The sequence below is a fragment of the Emys orbicularis genome, chromosome 1, assembly GCF_028017835.1.
Source record: "Emys orbicularis isolate rEmyOrb1 chromosome 1, rEmyOrb1.hap1, whole genome shotgun sequence".
Lineage (NCBI taxonomy): Eukaryota > Metazoa > Chordata > Testudines > Emydidae > Emys > Emys orbicularis.
The window spans coordinates 132,313,074-132,335,509 of NC_088683.1; the positions used below are offsets into that span (position 1 = coordinate 132,313,074).

The 22,436-nt window shown below is 41.1% G+C and overlaps 1 protein-coding gene across 2 annotated transcripts in view; it reads left to right on the top strand.

Annotated features, from left to right (window-relative positions):
- The window catches only part of ARHGAP8 (Rho GTPase activating protein 8), a 349,789-nt gene that overhangs the window by 322,730 nt on the left and 4,623 nt on the right, over nt 1–22,436 (top strand). For both annotated transcript variants that reach the window (XM_065403237.1, XM_065403264.1), the window contains 2 exons: nt 18,632–18,709; nt 19,371–19,499. In XM_065403237.1, coding sequence (XP_065259309.1) covers nt 18,632–18,709; nt 19,371–19,499 — 207 coding nt within the window. The remainder of the gene's footprint in view (nt 1–18,631; nt 18,710–19,370; nt 19,500–22,436) is intronic.

Below are 22,436 nucleotides of genomic sequence, written 5' to 3' on the forward strand. Positions count from 1 at the left end.
ACAGCTGGCCAAGGAGTTTGTGGGAGGAGTCTTGGCTCCACCATAAATGCATCAGCCAGTGCAGCTGATCAGTGCAAAGAAGCAGCATTGTGTGACAGATACAGAGTTCACGTAGTTTACTTTCCACTAGAGAAGAGGCGGTGGGACGGACAGGGAGCAGTTTCTGACTCTCAGAGCATCACATTCTGGTTCCTGGTCTCTCTCCTGGTGCATTGCAACTGTGCACTTTGAGCCTTTATTTTTAATAATACTTCCATAGCACTTTTCATCCAACGATCTCAGAGTTTCACAAACATGAATGAAGCCTCACAGCAGCCCTGTGGGGTAGATGCCGGTATCATCCCTGTTTTATGGATGGTTAAACTGAGACATGGCATGGTTCAGTTACTTGCCCAAGGTCATATAGTCAGTCAGTGGAAGAAAAGGAATGGAACCCAAGAGTCAAGATAAGAGCTGTGTGAATCTTTAACAACAGAACATGGATAAATCCAAATGAAAAAACACTGGCTCGGATTCTCTTTGGACTTAGTGTGCCAAAAATTTCACTAAGGATGGGAAACCTTTTGAATGGGTTTAGAAGAAATCTTGGCTGATTTTTGTTGGTTTGCTTTTTATATTTTGTTTTGCTTCTGGTGGAAACCATGTTCAGCTCTGTTTTAGCACCCAAAATAAGGCAGTATTATCTGAGATTTCCTTTTTTTTTTTTTTTTTTTAAGTTATTTGTTTTGATGGTACACCAATACCAAGAATAACAGTATGCATTCAGGGTATAAGTCACCCCTCTTCAGAAGTGGGCCCACACAAGGCCTATGTAGCACGTAAATCAGGGCCGGCTCCAGGTTTTCTGCCGCCCCAAGCGTCGGGGGGGAAAAAAAAAAAAAGCCGATCGGCGGCACTTCAGCGGCAGCTCAATCTCGCCGCTCCATTCTTCAGCGGCAGTTCGGCGGCAAGTCCTTCACTCCCTCTCTTCCTCTTTGGCGGCACTTCGGCAGCAGCTCAAAGAGAAAGAGAGGGACTGAGGGACCCGCCGCCGAATTCCCGCCAAAGACCCGGACGGAGTGCCGCCCCTTTGTATTGGCCGCCCCAAGCACCTGCTTCATTAGCTGGTGCCGGGAGCCAGCCCTGACGTAAATCCCACTCTAGATTTTGTGCTGGCCTTCTGAATGGAGTGAATTTTACCCTCAGTATTCATGGTCATGGTCAGTGAGATTTGGTTTGAGTTTATTAGCTCATTTTAACCCAGAACTCAAATGATTCAAACCTGTTTAAACTGCCTCTGGAAAGGATCCATACTAATCACTGCAAAGAAAAAAAAAGCCACCTCTTGCACTGTTGGTGACTCCCTGACTGAAATGCTGGCTCCATTGAAGTCAATGACAGAACTCCCATTGAATTTAGTGGAGCCCGGGGATTGACCCATAGTTTCTTGGTCTAATCAGGAGGCCATGTAGGCTAAATTTTAATTTATTACACATTAAATAACAATCCATGTTGTATTCATACCTACAGTAAAATAATTCATTGGCATATTATCTATATGTCCAAATGAGGGTGATAACGAATGAATACCTACTGCTGATTGGCAAGAAGTTGAATACAGCATCCATAAAGGTGTATAGAACAGTTGGCGCCTTTCCTCTCAAAGACATATGGATTGCCTTCAATCACCTGCAGTATCCAGAGGTCAAATAATGGAGAGTGGGCCAATTCTGCTGTTAATACTAACCTCAGATCTTCAGTATGTGAGCACCTCTACTGGGGGGTTTTAGTGAGAACGTTTGGATCCACTTGAGGTCCACTTTTTGGAGCCTCACTTAACTGTAAGCAGGAGTCATGCTTCCAGGCCAAATTAGAAGATGGAACCATTACAAGTGTAACATGTGACCAATGTCCTGTGGCTAGATGTAGAGAATGCATATTGTTCGCTGCTAGGAATGTGTTCAGGCAAGGGAATTAGCAGCAACTGCAGACTATCTCTGTGATTGTAAATGGGTAATTTATAATCTCCAGAAGCTATAGTGCATGTTCCAATACAGTACACCAACCACCATAAGATGAAAGCAGTTAGCTCTACTCCAGACACATCCCACCATCAAGATTTTGACTGTTACTTTAGTTTAATACATTTAGGATGCTCATTTCATACTAATCTTAATAGATTAAATCCCTCCCTCATGTTACCCCACTGAAGTGTGCAGAGTTAAACCAAGGATGAAGTTGTCTTGAATTATGACAAATTTATTGTCTTGAAACTAATTATAAAAATACAGTTCGATCAGTGAACATTTTCTGAGAGTTTTTGGCTGTGTTTTTGGAGCAGTGCACACACATGGACTTCATCTTGAATATCTTAGCAGTTCCGCAGGAAATGAAGGTACTGTAACCATGATTATCCTCTAACAATGTGTCTTTCCGTAACAATCTGCTGGGCAGATTTGGTACCTCACCTCCTGTACTTCTTATATTGCTTCTTTCTTGATGCTCTCTCTAGTTCACTGCTACACTGATCCCACGCTCTCCCGCCTCACCAACTGCTGCGTCTGGCCTAGATACCCTCTGTCTGCTATAGCAGCGACATGAAAAGCACAAAAGAAAAAGAGCAGGCTTTCAGTTTTCAGTGTTGTGATGAGGAAAAGCACTGGGTCAGCCTTGTCATTGCAAAGTCTTTTCCAGATGAAGTGATTTTGTTACCCGGTGGGCAGTAATAATCCTTGGGCTTTCTCCAGACCACATCCTTTAATGTTTTTTAAATTCTTTTGGCTAAAAAGCAACTATAATCCACCAGCTTGTTCAGCACATTTTGCAGAGCCTGTGAAGGGTAGGGGTTAAGGAAGTATGATGATGCTTTTTAACAAAAGTTCTCAGTCTGGATACATTCAGTTCCTCTGTAATTTTTCAAAGCTACATATTCTAGCCAAGCACTGGCAAGCCTAAGGACTTCTCCTTTTTCCTTTCTCTTTGTTCTGATGTAGGCTCCAGGCACCTGCTGTGGGGATGGACTTTCCCAGTGATCTGCTATCCCCCACTTAAGCACAGATCTGTTTAGGGCTGCCATGTTTCCAACCATAGGGAGTTCATTATGAACCATGTTTCTAAGCGACCATGGTTTGTGAATTGGGAAGTTTTCTGACATCCGCAGCCTCCTAGCACATGCAATGCAGTCAAAGTGTTAACCAGTAGATGGTGGGCATTCACTTTTGAACCTGCTTAAAAGAGCGTAGATCTCATTGTACCTGCTGTTCACTACAATTTTAGTGCCTTGACTAAAGCTAGAGTCTCTCAAAGACTTCCATTGACTTCAGTGAGCTTTAGATCAGGTACTTAGAATTTGGGGACCTCAGAGAAGCAGCCTGCCATCAATTTCTGGCAACCTCAGGGAGTCTGGCTAGCAGTTCTTCCCTGCACCCACAGTGAAGGCTACAGTTCAGTCTCAGGCACAAAACCAATTGTGTCCAAGTCCACCTGGTTGGAATCCTGTCCTGGCTGACAAGATTCCTGTGGCAAAGCACATGCTAAGCAGAGCAGGAGGTAGCCGTGATGATCTTTTAGGGTGTTGCACCAAAGCAGAACAAGTCTCCACCTCTCAAGCTGCAGCAGCCAGGAACTATGTAGAAGGGAGTCCAAACTCCCTTTTCACACAGAGAGACAAAGTAACCTTCATTAGCCTGAAGGGAAAGAATCCCAAGATGGCCTCCAAACTCAGATCTTGTTCTGCCACACCGATTATTGGGCTAACAAGGGACTGTATGTTGATAATCACTTAATAGGGATTGGCAAGTTCTTAGCTTTTAATCACACAGGAACTTTTTAAGGAATCCCTGTCTGAGGTGCCATTGTTATGCTAATAATGTTGTTAGTATTAATTATTATAATTTAAATGTATATGTTTACTCATTGCCACCAATACCCCAAAAAGTTTGCAGTTTGAAAGACAGACTACACACAAAATGGGGATGAAGTGGGAAATGTAGCGATTGGGACAACTTCTCACTTTAGGGCCTAACAGAAGTCATGAGTTTTTCATAATTCATAGATTTCAAGGCCCAAAGGGACCATTATGATCATCTAGTCTGATGTCATGCAGGACAAAGACCACTGAAATTCACCAAGTGAAGTCAACATTTAAGGGATAAAATTTAAGAGAAAAAGGAGTTCAGCAGAGCTAGCAGTTTCTCAAAGAGACAATAGTAAAGGCACAACTGCAAACTATCCCAGTGCAAAGGAAATATAGGAAGAATAGTAAGAAGCCAATATGGCTCCATCAAGAGCTCTTTAATGACCTGAAAATCAAAAAGTAATACTATAAAAAGTGGACAAATTGCTAGGAAAGAGTACAAAAGAATAGCACAAACATGAAGGGACAAAATCAGAAAGGCTAACGCACAAAATGAGTTACATCTAGCAAGGGACATAAAAGGCAATAAGAAGAGGTTATTTAAATACCTTAGGAGCAAAAGAAAGACAAAGGAAAATATAGGTCCTCTGCTCCTCTGTTATTAACTGATCACATCAAGAAGGCTGGGGTGTTTAATACATATTTTGCTTCAGTCTTCACTAAAAAGGTTAATGGTGACCAGATACTCAACACAATTAATACTAACAATAAGGAGGAAGGAAGTCGAGCCAAAATCAGTAAAGAACAGGTGAAAGAATATTTAGATAAGTTAGAAGGTGTCAGGAACTGATTAAATTCATCCTAGAGTGCTTAAGGGACTAACTGAAGCAATCTTTGAACAGTTAGCAATTATCTTTGAGAATTCATGGAGGACAGGTAAGATCCTAAGAGGACTGGAGAACATAAAAATGGCCGTACTGGGTCAGACCAGTGGTCCATCTAGCCCAGTATTCTGTCTTCTGACAGTGGCCAATCACATGCCTCAAAGGGAATGAGAAGAACAGGGCAATTATCAAGTGATCTATCCCCTGTTGTCCAGTCCCAGCATCTGGGAGTCAGAGGCTTAGAGATGCCAAGAGCATGGGGTTGCATCCATGACCATCTTGGCTAATAGCCATTGATGGACTTACCCTCTATGCATTTTAAACCCAGTTATAGTTTTGGCCTTCACAACGTCTCCTGGCAACGAGTTCCATAGGTTGACTGTGCATTGTGTGAAGCTGTTCTTCCTTATGTTTGTTTTAAACCTGCTGCCTAATAATTTCATTGGGTGGACCCAGGTTATTGTGTTATGTTAAGAGGTAAATAACACTACCTTGTTCACTTTCTCCACACCATTCATGATTTTATATACCTCTATCATATCTCCCCTTAGTCCTCTCTTTTCTAAATAGAGTAGTTCCAATTCTTTAAATCTCTCCTCATATGGAAGCCCTTCCATTTTATTGCCCTTCTCTGTACTTTTTCCAATTTCTAATATATCATTTTTGAGATAGGGTGAGCAGACCTGCATACAGTATTCAAAGTGTGGGCATACCATGGATTTATATAGTAGCATTATGATATTTTTTGTTTTATTATCTAATGTTTATTTCCTAATGTTCCTAGTATTCTATTAGCTTTTTTGACTGCTGCTGCACATTGAGCAAATGTTTTCAGAGAACTATCCACAATGACTCCAAGATCTTTCTTCAGTGGTTACAGCTAGTTTAGACCCCCATCATTTTGTATATACAGTTGGGATTGTGTGCTCCAATATGCATTACTTTGCATTTATCAACATTGAACTTCATCTGCAACTTTGTTACCCAGTCACCCAATTTTGTGAGAGCTCTTTGTAACTTTTCACAGTCTGCTTTGGATTTAACTATCTTGAGTAATTTTGTGTCATCTGTAAACTTTGCCACATCACTGTTTATCCGTTTTTCCAGATCATTTATGAACATGTTGAACAGGACTGGTCCCACTACAGAATCCTGGGGGACACCACAATTTGCCTCTCTCCATTCTGAAAACTGACCATTTAGTCCTATCTTTTAACCAGTTGCTGATCTATGAGAGGACCTTCCTTCTTATCCCATGATTACTTAGTTTGTTTAAGAGCCTTTGGTGAGGGACCTTGTCAAAGACTTTATGAAAGTCCAAATATTCCCTATCACTAGATCATCCTTGTCCATATGTTACAAGAATTCTAATAGATTATAAAAGCTGTGTTAATTTTTCCTCAACATATCGTGTTCATCTGTTTCTGATCATTCTGTTTTTTACTATAGTTTCAACCCAAATGAAGTTAGGCTTACTGGCCTGTAATTGTCAGGATCTCCTCTGGAGCTTTAAAAAAAATATTGGCATCACATTAGCTATCCTCCAGTCATCTGATACAGAATAGGTTATGTACCACAGGTAGTAGTTCTATAATTTCAATTTGAGTTACTTCGGAACTCTTGGGTGAATACCACCATCTGATCTTAGTGACTAGTTATTGTTTAATTTATCTATTTGTTCCAAAACCTCCTCTATTGACACATCAATCTGAGACAATTCTTCAGATTTATCACCTAAAAAGAATGGCACAGGTGTGGGAATCTCCTCTGCAGTGAGGACAGATGCAAAGAATTCATTTAGCTTCTCTGCAATGGCTTTTTCTTCCTTGAGTGCTCCTTTAGCACCTCGATCATCTAGTGGCTACACTGTTTGGCAGGCTTCTTATACTTTGTACGTACAAAAACTAACAGCAAACTTTTTTTTGTCTTTTGCTCTTCAAATTCTTTTTACCCTGCCTAATTATACTTTTACACTTGACTTGCCAGAGTTAATACTCCTTTCTATTTACCTCAGTAGGATTCAACTTCCAATTTTTAAAGGATGCCTTTTATGCTTCTAACTGCCTCTTTTACTCTGTTGTTGAGCCACTAAGCACTATTTTGGTTCTCTTTTTTCTTTTTTAATTTGCGGGTGTACATTTAATTTGAGCCTCTATTATGGTGTTTTTAAAAGTTTCCATGCAGCTTGCAGGCATTTCACTCTTGTGACTGTTCCTTTTAATTTCAGTTTAACTATCTTCATCATTTTTTTGTAGTTCCCTTTTCTGAAGTTAAATGCTACTGTGATGGGCTTCTTTGGTATTGCCTCTCCGCCAACAAAGATATTCAATTTAATTATACTGTGGTCACTATTACTGAATGGTTCCGCTATATTCACCTCCTGTGCACCACTTAGGACTAAATCAAGAATTGCCTTTCCCCTTGTGAGTTCCAGCACTATCTGCTCCAATAAGCAGACATTAATGGTGTCTAGAAACTTTATCTCTGCACCCTGTCCTGAAGTGACATGTACCCAGGGGACAGATGAAATCCCCCAGTGTAATTGAGTTTTCTATTTTTATAGCCTCTCTAATCTCCCTGAGCATTTCACTATCACCATCCTGCTCAGGTGGTCGGTATTATATTCCTATTGCTATATTCTTATTATTCAAGCATGGGATTTCTAGCAATAGAGATTCTGTGGTGCTGTATAGCTTGATTCATTTAAAATTTGTATGATATTTGATTATGCTTTCTTTCACATATAGAAGCGCAAACATAGAACATATCTTTAAAAGGGGGAATAAACAGGACCCAGGGAATTATAGACCAGTCGGCCTAACTTCCATACATATAAAAATACTGGAACAAATTATTAAACAATCAGTTTGTAAGTACTTAGAGGATAATGGGGTTATAAGGAATAGTCAGCATGGATTTGTCAAGAACAAATCATGCCAAACCAACCTAATTTCCTTCTTTGACAGCTACTAGCCAAGTGGTGGGTGCAGAGAGTTGGGGGGGCAGTAGACATGCTATATCTTGGTTTTAGTAACGCTTCTGACCTTCCCACATGACATTGTCATAAGCAGATTAGGGAAATGTGATCTAGATGAAATTGCTATAAGGTAGGTGTGAGAGATATGGCAATTTCCTGCAATATACTGGACAAACTTTATTGAATTAAGTTTAAGCATTTTAGGAGTACATTGTATTAAAAATGCAAATGTTTATGTACTACTGCGGAATTGTATATAACACCTCTAGGTAGGAAACCTGAGCAATGTGAACTCTGAGAAGTGTTATGAGCTTCAGAGGACTATACGAAACAATGTGAATTTATACAGCTAAGTGGGTGGAAATACCTGGAGGAGGGGATGCAAATTCCCTATCTCCAGACCTAGCTTTTCGAAGCTACATCTTGAGGAGAAACCCATTATCTGACTGATCACCTGTTCACAGTCTCTAAGGATCAAAGATCCAAACTGTATAAAGGAGACAATCCCAGATTCATGAGGGGAGGGTTTGTTCTCAGCCAAGGCTGAAATCTACTTGAATCATCCCATAATTATTTTTTCTCCAAATATTAAGTAGTTTTGTTAGTCCATAACATAAGGCCTTGTCTACACTACAGAGTTTTGTCAACACAGGTTACGCCAATGATAAAAAAACCAGTATATTTACATCGCTTGCGCATGTTCACACAACACTTCTTCTGTTGGCAGAGTGCGTCCACAGTTGGTGCTCTAGCATTGATAGAGAGAGCACTGCCCTGTGGGTAGCTATCCCCGTGTGCTACTCGCCACCTTCTACAGCTAGGAGTTGTGGGACGGCAGAGTGGATCACAGTGCATCGTGGGTGCGGGCTTAATGTCCCATGATGCAGTTTTTTCTGTCCCATCATTCTGTGGGCTTCAGACTGCATTTCATAGCATTTTTCAATGGCCCCTGTTTACTGTGCACCTGCCATCTCTGTCTGAAAGGGTGGATCCTGCACTGTTCTCTACTGTTGTGGTCACTGTTATGAACACATCGCAGATGGTCATGCAGTATATCATGAGCTCCCAATCTGAACAGGAATCAGAAGTGCCTGACCTGCTGTGTACCATGGAAAGAAACACCAGATTATTTTTGGCATTCACAGAGCAGTGCACACTGTGCACCGTCACTTTTGGGCTCAGGAAACAAGCACTGAATGGTAGGATCACGTCATTATGCACGTCTGAGATGTTGAGTAGTGGCTGCAGAACTTTCGGATGCAGAAAGCCACCTTCCTGGAACTGTGTGCAGTGCTCGCCCCGGCACTGCAGCACAAGGACACCAAAATGAGAGCTGCCTTTTCTACCAGTCAGTCGCAAATCAGTTTGGAGTCGGGAAGTGTACAGTTGGGTCTGCATTAACGCAAGTGTGCAGGGCCATTAAATCACATCCTGCTACAAAGGACTATGACTCTTGGCAATGTGTGTGAAATAGATCCTAATGGGAGCAGGAAAGAATCCGTTGATTGTCCTTCATGTGGGAACAAATGATATGACTAGATTCTCGCTGGAACGTATCAAGGGAGACTATGCCAGGCTGGGGAAGATGCTTAAGGAAATCGAGGCTCAGGTGATCTTCAGTGGGATTCTGCCTGTTCCTAGAGAAGAGCAACAAAGGTGTGACAAGATTGTGGCGATCAACAGATGGCTTAGGCAGTGGTGCTATAAGGAGGGCTTTAGGATGTATGGCCACTGGGAAGCATTCATGCACAGAGGACTGTTCTCTCGGGATGGACTTCACCTGAGTAAGGAGGGAAATAGACTTCTTGGATGGAGGCTGGCACAACTGATTAAGAGAGCTTTAAACTAGGAATTTGGGGGAGATGGTTGGGAGATGTCCAGGTAATCTCCACGCCGGAATTTAACATTGAGAAGGAAGAAAACAAAGTAAGAAAGGATACAGCTGTGGGTATGAGAATGGACGTAAGGAGGAAGGGTAGTGTAGATACTATTCTAGCAGGTGATACTGGCGGTAGAATGTCTGTGCCTAATCGGGTAAAGAATGTCAGTGAAGCCAAACGGCAAAAATTAAGATGTTTGTACACTAATGCAAGGAGCCTAGGTAACAAAATGGAGGAACTAGAGCTACTGGTGCAGGAAGTGAAACCAGATATTATAGGGATAACAGAAACATGGTGGAATAGTAGTCATGACTGGAGTACAGGTATTGAAGGCTATGTGCTGTTTAGGAAAGACTGAAATAAAGGCAAAGGTGGTGGAGTAGCATTGTATATCAATGATGAGGTAGACTGTAAAGAAATAAGAAGTGATGGAATGGATAAGACAGAGTCTGTCTGGGCAACAATCACATTGGGAAAGAAAGCTACTAGAGCCTCCCCTGAGATAGTGCTTGGGGTGTGCTACAGACCTCCGGGATCCGATTTGGATATGGATTAAATTAAATAAATGGAGATATCCTATCTCCTAGAACTGGAAGGGACCTTGAACGGTCATTGAGTCCAGCCCCCTGCCTTCACTAGCAGGACCAAGTACTAATTTTGCCCCAGATCCCTAAGTGGCCCCCTCCAGGATTGAACTCACAACCCTGGGTTTAGCAGGCCAATGCTCAAACCACTGAGCTATCCCTCCCTATATATAGGTATGGATATAGATATAGACCCCTTTAATCTTTTTAATGAAGTAAACACTAATGGGAATTGTGTGATCATGGGAGACTTTAACTTCCCAGATACAGACTGGAGGACAAGTGCTAGTAATAATAATAGGGCTCAGATTTTCCTGGATGCGATAGCTGATGGATTCCTTCACCAAGTAGTTGAAGAACCAACAAGAGGGGATGCCATTTTAGATTTGGTTTTGGTGAGTAGTGAGGACCTCATAGAAGAAATGGTTGTAGGGGACAACCTTGGTTCGAGTGATCATGAGCTAATTCAGTTCAAACTAGATGGAAGGATAAACAAAAATAGATCTGGGACTAGGGTTTTTGGCTAACTTTAAAGAATTAAGGAAATTAGTTAGGGAAGTGGATTGGACTGAAGAACTTGTGGATCTAAAGGCGGAGGAGGCCTGGAATTACTTCAAGTCAAAGTTGCAGAAACTATCAGAAGCCTGCATCCCAAGAAAGGGGGAAAAATTCATAGGCAGGAGTTGTAGACCAAGCTGGATGAGCAAGCATCTCTGAGAGATGATTAAGAAAAAGCAGAAAGCCTACAAGGAGTGGAAGATGGGAGGGATTAGCAAGGAAAGCTACCTTATTGAGGTTAGAACATGTAGGGATAAAGTGAGAAAGGCCAAAAGCCATGTAGAGTTGGACCTTGCAAATGTAATTAAAACCAATAGTAAAAGGTTCTATAGCCATATAAATAAGAAGAAAACAAAGAAAGAAGTGGGACCGCTAAACACTGAGGATGGAGTGGAGGTTAAGGATAATCTAGGCATGGCCCAATATCTAAACAAATACTTTGCCTCAGTCTTTAATGAGGTTAATGAGGAGCCTAGGGATAATGGTAGGATGACAAATGGGAATGCAGATATGGAGGCAGATATTACCACATCCGAGGTAGAAGCCAAACTCGAACAGCTTAATGGGACTAAATTGGGGGGCCCAGATAATCTTCATCCAAGAATATTAAAGGAACTGACACATGAAATTGCAAGCCCATTAGCAAGAATTTTTAATGAATCAGTAAACTCAGGGGTTGTACCTTAAGACTGGAGAATTGCTAAAATAATTCCTATTTTTAAGAAAGGGAAAAAACGTGATCCGAGTAACTATAGGCCTGTTAGTTTGACATCTGTAGTATGCAAGGTCTTGGAAAAAAGTTTGAAGGAGAAAGTAGTTAAGGACATTGAGGTCAATGGTAATTGGGACAAAATACAACATGGTTTTACAAAAGGTAGATCATGCCTACAGGAAGATCTGGATGACCTTGTAAACTGGAGTAATAGTAATAGGATGAAATTTAATAGTGAAAAGTGCAAGGTCATGCATTTAGGGATTAATAACAAGAATTTTGGTTATAAATTGCGGACACATCAGTTGGAAGTAACAGAGGAGGAGAAGGACCTCGGAGTATTGGTTGATCACAGGATGACTATGAGCCGCCAATGTGATATGGCCGTTAAAAAACCTAATGCGGTCTTGGGATGCATCAGGTGAGGTATTTCAAGTAAAGATAAGGAGGTGTTAGTACCGTTATACAAGGCACTGGTGAGAACTCATCTGGAATATTGTGTGCAGTTCTGGTCTCCCATGTTTAAGAAGGATGAATTCAAACTGGAACAGGTACAGAGAAGGGCTACTAGGATGATTCGAGGAATGGAAAACCTGTCTTATGAAAGGAGACTCAAAGAGCTTGGCTTGTTTAGCCTAACCAAAAGAAGGCTGAGGGGAGATATCATTGCTCTTTATAAATATATCAGAAGGATAAATATCAGGGAGGGAGAGGAATTATTTAAGCTGAGTACCAATGTGGACACAAGAACAAATGGATATAAACTGGACATTAGGAAGTTTAGACTTGAAATTAGACGAAGGTTTCTAACCATTAGAGGAGTGAAGTTCTGCAACAGCCTTCCAAGGGGAGTAGTGGGGTCAAAAGACATATCTGGCTTCAAGACTAAGCTTGATAAGTTTATGGAGGGGATGGTATGATAGGATAGCCTAATTTGGGCAATTAATTGATCTTTGATTATTAGCAGGTAAATATGCCCAATGGTCTGTGATGGGATGTTAGATGGGGTGGGATCTGAGTTACTACAGAGAATTCTTTCCTGGGTGCTGGCTGGTGAGTCTTGCCCACATGTTCAGGGTTTAACTGATCGCCATATTTGGGGTTGGGAAGGAATTTTCCTCCAGGGGCAGATTGGCAGAGGCCCTGGAGGTTTTTTGCCTTCCTCTGCAGCGTGGGGCATGGGTCACTTGCTGGAGGATTCTCTGCACCTTGAGGTCTTTAAACCATGATTTGAGGACTTCAATAACTCAGGCATAGGTTAGGGGTTTGTTACAGGAGTGGGTGTGTGAGATTCTGTGGCCTGTGTTGTGCAGGAGGTCAGACTAGATGATCATAATGGTCCCTTCTGACCTTAAAGTCTATGAGTCTGTAGTGGACGGCTTTGCAGCAGTGGGATACCATAACTGCAGCGGGGCAATAGCTGGCACGCATATCCCAATTTTGGCGCCAGACCATCTTGCAACTGAGTACATCAGTAGAAAGGAGTACTGCTCTGTGGTATTGCAGGCGCTTGTGGATCACTGTGGGTGTTTCACTGACGTCAGCATGCGGTGATCTGGTAAGGGCCATGACGCATGCATCTTCAGGAATGCAGGCCTGTACAGAAAGCTGCAAGCAGGGACTTTCTTCAGAAGATTCCAGTGGAGGATGTTTAAATGCCCATAGTGATCTAGGGAGACCCAGTGTATTCCTTACTCCCATGGCTCATGAAGCCAGGGATTGAACTGGGACATGCTCTGCATAGTAGCCAGTGAGGGCTTCTCCCCTTCCCAGCTGGCAGAAAGCAGGAAAGTATTTTAGCATTTTGTATTCCTTTGAGCCTATTGTCTCTTCCGTTGTTTAATAAAACTTGTCCTGAATCAAGCCGTTGGCCTGCCCCAGCTTGGTGAATCTGCCCATTGGCCTACGCTTCTATCAAGTTTGTATGATATCAAATAACATTAAAAATGCAACACCGGGCAAGTGTGAGAATGGCTAAATATACATTTCAGAGTTCTTGGCTTTTGTGTTTTTCACAAAAGTTATATTTTTACCAGGGTTCACTGAGACACTATACATCTCAAGTGTGGTTGAGATGTCTGCAGAAACCTCAAGGTAAAAATAAACCTTGTAATAAGAACCACTTACGTTTTGTTGGTGCCCACGTATAATAAATAATCTGTGCTCAAAGATATCAGCTGTAACTTGAACCTATTCATTCTAAAATCCAAGGGCTAGATTGTGCCACTTAAGCACAGAGCAATCACACTGCTCCACATGGAGGCAACCACTGCTACACCCCTGTGTTGGGTGGAGTATAACTAGCTGCTCTCTGCTGGTCTGCCTGGGTCTGGACTCATGGCCTCACCTCCTCCCCATGTATCCTTGGCACTGTACACCCCTGAGGAGTAGAAAGAGCTGCCCCTGCTACCAACAAAGCCCAGGTATTGCTGTTACACAAGGTATGAGGTATCTGCCTTACACAAGCAGCACACCGAGGAAGGAAGGTTACTTATGCCATTTCCTCAAACCCCTACTGTGTTCCAATGTGAGGGCAGGGCAGAATCTACCCCTAAGTGGTTAGTTTTAAAACAAAGTTTGGGTATTTTATGTATAGTGCTTCAGGCAGTGTGATGCTTTCTAATATAATTGCAGGCCCATCACTCCTTTTAGCAGTAAGAATTTAAGTAATTAGCTCTCATTTTGAAAGAGGAATCTAATGAGTTTCTAATTTCTCTCTCTCTTGCAAACAATTTTTCAGCAAAGTTGTAACACAGAAATCAGTTTTGACCCTTCTTAAATATTCCTGTGTGTTCTTCCTATGGCACAACAAGTCTCGAGGTGTTTTAGAAGATATTTTTATCTGCACTATAATGATTTTAGTTCTGAGTGTAACACAATGTACTATAACTATATATGGTGCCGTTACAGGCCATGATATTGCACTGTAAAATTCTGTCTGTGGCAGTAAAATCCTTTTATTTAAAAGGCAGTATAGAGTATCAAGCTATTTCCAATTATGATTATGAAATAGTTTGAATACTTAACTAGTGAAGTTCCCAAGCTATGCAATTATTTGTCAGTGAATACACATGGTAGGACAATACAACCGCTTCCCCATTCAGATCACTGTCCCTTTCTATATAATGTCCAACTTTTTTTATTTTTAATTCTGGGCTTTCTGAGCCAGATTTTCAGGTGCTGTTAATTAACACAGCTCTGTTGATCTCAGTGAAGCCAAACTGATTTACGCCAGCTGAGGGTCTGCCAGTTGGAGTGGGGTATATGGGTGCATGACATGGAATTGCAATGGAATGTTTCTAAATTGTTCAAAATCATAAGCAAGCATTTAAAGTAAACCTTGTGTGTAATATATGTCCATCGTCTATACATACAACTGTTTATACTGTAGGGCTGGAATATGCTATTAATGGCAAAGTAGTTTAACTTGTCTGCCAAGGGGAGTATCTTTCTCTCTACAGAAGTGGAATTAAACTACTGTCCTAAAGTTGTGTTAAACCAGACCTTATACCTTGATTTATGCAGACCTAAAAAATAGTTGAATTGGTCTCACTGGAGGAAAAAAAGTAAAAGTAAAAAAAAATGCAGCGTTCTAAGCAATAATGCCTCAGAATGGGGACAGTGTTTGCAGAAGCTACTTTTTTGCCCTTCCAGTGCTCTTATTGGTTCTGATGTGTCCGCTGCAAAATTAAGAGCATTCTTTTAACGTGCTTGGCAGACCTGGTGCTAAATAGTACTAAGTTACTCAAAAAGGTAGTTGTGTCTCTCGCTCTTAACACAACAACATAATATGAAGGACCCACACAGGTACCGTGGAGTCCGAACGCTAAGTTTACTAACTATATACATCATGCAAGGCTACATATATACACATACATTTCTGTTCTGGCAAGATTCTTGGTGGCTTCTGAGAGTGAGATCCACACGAGGAATACTAACTTTTTTAAAGGGATACTTTCCAATTCCTACACACTACAAAGGTCAAAAGGAATCAGTCAGAAAAAAAGCTGTCTTTATTCCTACAAAAAAATGACTCTTCCTCTACCACCTTTTTGCTAAAGTTATGACCCATGCTTTATAAAAGGGTCACATTTTCCACCTGAGGAAAAATATTGCTGGTTTTGGGAGAAAACAAAATCATGCAATTCACTTCCCAAGGGAAAAGAGAAATTAGTTGTAGGAGTTTTGCTTTAAGGATAGCTGTGCTGACTTAAAGGTAATCAAAATTGGTTAATTTAAATAGTTGTATGTGTGGATTGGTGGTGGGGGGGTTAAAGGGTCTGGAAGAAACCTACTTTTGGTAACTGTCTGCTTGGTGCTTGTGGTAAAACAAATTACCATTTATTGCTTACATTTTATTTGTCCCGAAAGATTACCTCTGAAAACAGCATAGGTGCCATCAATATTCCATGTTTCTGTAGGTGAAGCTTAAAGTCACTTTTGCCCATAAGACCACTAAGAAACTTACCTGGCAAAAGTTTGGTATTAAGTATAATTATTGTAACAACGATGAGACTCAGTGCTAGGCATGCACAGTTGCTGTCTGCACTTCAGATTAATGTATTCAATTAGACCCAGGAAAGCTCACTGTAAAGCATACCCGATAAAGGAATAAACATGTTAAAAGTGGATGTTTATTACAAAGCAGTTTATAGAGGGAGAGCCACATCCGATAAAGGCATTAACTGTTAAATAAACTCATTAAAATGAAATAGTGAACAATTATGAGATCCATCCCAAGGAAAACTTGTTGTCTAGAAAATACTCTCTGCACCAATGGCAGCTAAGGTAAAACTCTTAAATTCTCAGGAAATTATTGTATTGATTGTTTGCTAAAGGCAATGCCTATTTTGCCTACCATTTTCAGAACTGTAGTTTCATACAGGTTGAGCTATAAATTTAACAGAACAGTTGATGTGGCTTGCAATAACTTTATTCAATTTAAATATGGTTGGATGGGAGTAAAACAAGCATTCAGATAGCTATTTGGTCCTCTAATACACACACTCTATATTGTCCCTCCTAGCCTCTGTGTAAGTGGGTTTTCTGGTATACTGTCATTCATAACTCTTCCAGATTTGACCACATGTTCTGAAGTTTAGTATTAGCCCCATATCCTGCAAATAGTCATGCCCATGCTTAGCTTTAAATTTAGATATTTAAATATTTGCAAAATTTGGAATTAAATTACTAATAGATGTTCTTGTACACACTGTAAATATTAGTTGGATGTCCATTCAAATTCCGTTGACTTATTTCTATTTAGGTTTTACCACTAGTTTACATTCTTGATCCTGCTATTATATTGACTCGCACTCTCATGAACATCATTCAGTAGATGGCTAAAAATAATATATTAACCTATGTTTTATGAAGTGCACCCTTACACACCAACTTGGGTGAATTTATGATAATTAACATATTGACTAAAAACTAGAGCTGACCCAAGGACAACAATTCAGTTTCACATTAGAGCAAAAATAAAACCTTTAGAATATTTTCACACAAATGGAGTGAGGGTAGCGTTTACAGAGACCCAGGACATTGCGGAGGAAGTGAATACAAGACCGACTTTATTTTCTGCATACACAGGCTTATATCTGCCTGCCGTATACCCCCTAGTGGCTCTGTCTTTTCACAGCTCACACACCAGAGAAGTAGGAGAGAAAGCAGGGACTTTAACATGAGTCCCCCCACATGCCAGGCCAGTGTCCTACCTACCGGGATAGAGAGTCTCTCCCTCCCTGATCTAAAAACCTGCCTATCAAAACTTTTGTGGAAACCAATACATCTCCGCAAAACACTTTAAGCTTTGATGAAACAGCATATTTCAGCAAAAATGTTGTAACTAGTTCTACTTAAAACACTCTCAAACCAAAATAAGGCCCTGTTCACGCAAACACTTTTGCATGTGCTTAACTTAAAGCACGTGACCACTAATTTCAGTGAGGCTACTTGCATGCTTTAAGTTAAGCACATGCAAAAGTGTTGGCAGGACATTGCCTAAAAATCTGTGTACCTCCCACACAGGCAGCCATCCCTTCAAGCAAACAGCGTTCCTCCTGCCTCGGAAGCTCAAGAGACTGAGTTTTGTTGGACCAGCAGGGAAAGTGATTCCAGAGCATGAAGCACCCTCAGTCAGACTCTATACTGTGCCTTGCAGGAAATGCAGATTGGGTGGAGCAGCACAGGTTGGGGAGAGAGAAAAGTGACTTCATGCCAAATTGGAAACAAAAAGTACCAGAAAGCTCGTAACTTGTTCTTGTCCCAAATTTTGCAGATTGAAGAGGTTCATAATCGTTCACGTAAATGTCCTATTTTGAAATGTTTATCTAAAGCTTTGAATGTAGGAAGTTCACTGCATTGTTTTCTCTGTCTCTTGGGATAGTAAATGCCTTTGTGGGAAATTTAGGGTAAAATTTGCAAAATCCCTATATGACCAAAGTCCCATTTTCAAAAGGGACTTAAGAGCCTAAATCCCAATGATTTTAATAGTCTAAGGGCTTGTCTACTTGAACATTAATTGATGGCAAACTGGAATGTGAATCTACTCCATGCTGGCCTACTGCACACTAACTTCCATGTGTACCCTGCTGCTGTGCGCTAAAAGTTCTGTGGTGCATTTTTATCTACCCTGCTTTGAAACAGGAATAGATTGAAGTGCAATAGGGAACTTTTAATGTATGGCTGCAGGGTCCACACAGACAGCTAGTCTGTGGCAGGCTAGTGTGGGGTAGATTCACACCCCAGCTTGCCACAAATAAGTGTTTGTACAGATAAGCCATTAGGCACTACTATCTTTGAAATGGGACTTAATCTCCTGTGTCATGTGGGCACTTTTGTAAACTTTACCCTGAAAGAAAAAAATTAATTGCAAAGTGTTTAATAAAACCTTGAGAAAAGCAAATGTTATTTCCACAAAGTGTGCTAAAGGATGAGCTCAGATTGCTATTACAGGGTAAAGCATGTTTGCTTCTATATCCTGGCTTTATGGATCACAAAATGCAGACACCTCTTCAGAAGAACCTCGCTGGACTCTAAACTCAACAAAATGGCAGTGTTTGAAAAACGCTTGCCTCTGAATCTGTCATGTGTACCTGTCACCAAACCCACTCACTCTGTTCTAATAGGATTTAAACCCATCAAAACAAGCCAATGAACAACAGCTTTCACACAGAGCACCTTCATTTTATTTTTTCAGGACTCCGAGTAGAAGGCCTGTTCAGAAGGTCAGCCAGCATACAAACTATCAAAGAGGTTCATAAACTCTATAATCAGGGTAAGTCACCATCCTCCCGTTGCTTTAAATTAATAACACTCTAAAGGCCACATTGATGATGTATCTGTTGGTGACACCGTATCGCTATCTTTCATGTAATTAGTTAATCATAAACCCATTTGTAACCTAAAATGTCATATTAGTGTAAGCAGTAATACAGAAACCTGAAAGATAACGACAGGCATTTAAAGCTTTCTGAATAATGAGTCATCAATTGATGTCAGAGCTGGAGTTTACAAGATCTGCAGCAGTTAATGAATTATGAGGCTTAAGTCAAAAATGGTCTAGTTTTTCATAAACAATTGCATTGCCTCAATGCTCAGTAGGTTACTGCCGTTAGTTACAAATTATCCAGTGCAGTATCTTCTTGTCATTTTGTCTCTAGTGTTTTTCCATGGTTATGACAATGAAATATAATTTTACATAACAGTTTGTGAAATGTGTTGAATTCATTTGCTGAAATGTCTTTTTGAGGTGAGTCTCTTGAAGCTAGATTAATAAAACTCCATTTAAAAAAGTACAACATGACAATGTTAAGATTTTGCAGCAGCTGCAAACAAGGTTTTCTTTTTCTAACTGTGGTTTGGAACATAATTTTTAAACAATAATAAAAGATATGTTGAAACATGTAACTGAGGAATCATCCTTTTTGGTCCTCTAGGGAAGCCTGTGAATTTTGATGACTATGGAGATATCCATATTCCTGCTGTTATCCTGAAGACCTTCCTCAGGGAACTCCCACAGCCTTTGCTAACCTTTGAATCCTACGATCAAATCCTTGGAATCACCGGTGAGTATAAATCACTTATGTCATGAGTTTTATATTTGTAGTTGATCTGGGTTTGGCTACTTTATAATGACTCGGTCATTAACCCATGACACAGTAGGATTTGTATAGGAACGTTCATCTCCAATAAGCCGCAGGCACTAGACCAGGGGTCTCAAAGTCCCGGCCTGCGGGTCATCTGCAGCCCAAGAACCTCCCCACTGTGGCCTGCGGAGGAGAGATGCATGCAGCCACACTGCCGGCTCGGTCTGCTGCAGGTGCTGCCCCTTGCAGCTCCCATTGGCTGGGGGAGAGGGACAGAGATACCATCACTAGTTGCCAGGCAGAGTCAGCCATGGAGGCAGCATCATTAGTTGCGGGGCAGAGTCAGCCATGGAGGCTGTGTCACTTTTTCCCACAACGAATATAAACAAGTCAAAATACCGAACTCAACTATCTGATGCACACCTTGCTGCAATCCTGAAGGTTTCAACTGCTCAGTCACTGAGGCCAAACATCAACTGACAGAACTGAAGCGTTGCCAGGTGTCTGGCAAACACTAAAAACTCTCTGGCAGGCAAAGAATTATATAAAGTTGTATGACCGGTTTATTATTTCTAAGAAATTCGAAATAAAAAATACAATATAAACATTTTCTTTTCTGAACACCATCTTCAGTGACGTTATTGTCCCGCTGGGAGGATTTGAGGACTGGCACTGGCCCTAAGGTAAATTGAGTTTGAGACCCCTGCACTAGACTGATCTGATAGCAAGTATAACATTCCATCCAATAGAGGACAGAAGTAAAAATCCATGTCCAAGACTTTCAGAAAGTTAGACTGCAAGTCCATATTTAGGCATCTGCCTGATTTTCAAAAGTCCTGAGCAGCTAATAGCTTCCAGCCTGGCAGGTGCATAAGAGTTTCTGAAACTCAGCATTTCTGAAAATAGACCAGGGGCCTAAATACAGACGTAACAGTCTAATTTTGGATTTATATATTTTAAAATCTTGACCCATGTTGTAGAAGTACAAAACAGCATATTATTATATATTTATAGTACAATATATTAATATGCACTTTTTCTTCCACCCCCACCCCCGCTTTGCGCTATTCCCTTTTCCCATACTAAACCCCGTTGTTCAAAGTTGTTTCTGTTCTTTTTGTATGTTTTTTATATGGTGCTTTGCATCCTGGAGGTTTTCAAAATGCTTTTAGAAACTATTTACTGCTCCATACAAAAATCACTTCACTGCTAAAGTGCAACTGCCCTTGGGGATGGAAGTTGGCAACCAGATGGGGATCAGTGCGCAGTGAGGAAGTTGAGCAAGGGAGGAATTTGGAACGATGCCACCAGGGCAAGCTCCACTCTTATGGAAGCATGCTATGTGATATGTAATGTCCGCACAGAGCAAGTAGGAGCTTGAAGATTAAAGCTCCACACATAGGCCTCTCGCTTTAACCAAGCTTTATTCATTTATTGGTACTGCAATCCTGCATTATCAAGAATTAGGCAAAATTTCCAGCGTGCTTTACTCAATTACTTCAAAACATTGGACCGCACTCAGTTACACCAGTTCAACCCCAGTGTCTTCATCTGCACTGGTGAAATTGTGGTAGCAGAATTTGGCCCAGCCTACGTATATTTCATTGAAATTTGAGTAGAGCTACTACTCTGGAATAAAATATTAGGGAACAAACCAGATTGACTTAAAGCTTAGAGAGGGGAATATATTAATTATCTAAAGGGCTGACATCACATGAATCTACTGGTAATAAAACTTCAATCATGTGGTCTTTTTCCAGGCATTGAGAATTTTTTATGCTGACAGAGTGACTCAATATATTCCAGTATGTCTGGCATTTAGTACACGCTGCTTGGAGAGACACATTCTTCTATCCACTAGTTTCATTCTGGGTGGGTTCTAAATTCTGGTAAGCATTGAGTCAACAGAACTTTCTTTCACAATTTGTGACTGGGTGTTTGTTCTAACCTGGTGCTCTTTGAGGTGGGGGTAACTAAGGGCTGGTCCACACTAACCCCCCAGTTCGAACTAAGATACGCAACTTTAGCTATGTGAATAACGTAGCTGAAGTCGAAGTATCTTAGTTCGAACTTAAAGGTACTTACCACGGGTCCACACGTGGCAGGCAGGCTCCCCCGTCGACTCCGCCTACTCCTCTCGCGGAGCAAGATTACCGGCGTCGACGGCGAGCACTTCCGGGATCGATTTATCGCATCTAGACAAGACGCGATAAATCGATCCCAGAAGATCGATTGCTTGCCGCCGAACCAGCGGGTAAGTATAGACGTACCCTAAGGGTTGGCTGCTTCCAGAACAGCTTGTTAACACTCTGTTATAACTGAGAGACTCTGCTGTTGGAAAGCTGAAATTGTTATCAGTGGCAGTCTCCGTTGCGGCTGGTGACTATGATTGTAAGCTCTTTCAGGCAGGGACTGTCATTTGGTTATGTGTTTGCATAATACAGTGGGTCCTGAGCCATAAGTATGGCTCCTAGGCATTATTGCAAAACAAAGAAGAAGAAGAAAAGTTGAACATGTCCCTGATCCTGCAGCCATTATGCACATATTTAGCTTTGCTCATGTGAGTAATCCCATTCATGATAATCCAGGATACAGTGCAAATTAATAACTAACTCTTGTTTAAAGCTTTCATGGAGTTCTATGCAATTTACTGTGTGTGGGTCTTTTGGAGAACACCTTAAAATATATTCTAATGTTCATGTAATTGGAAGTCAAATAGACTAGCTAAGTGGTTCAGGGTGTCATTTACTTTCCCCTTGGAGTCTTGGGTTCAAACCCTATTTAGCTCATCAGTGAAAATGAGTTTAATGATGTCAAGCTAGTTTCTAGAGAATGCATATCCCCAGAAATCACCATCTTGTCAGTCTCTGCCTAGGACTTGAACATGGAGGATTGTTGCAGGGTCCCAACAGAGGT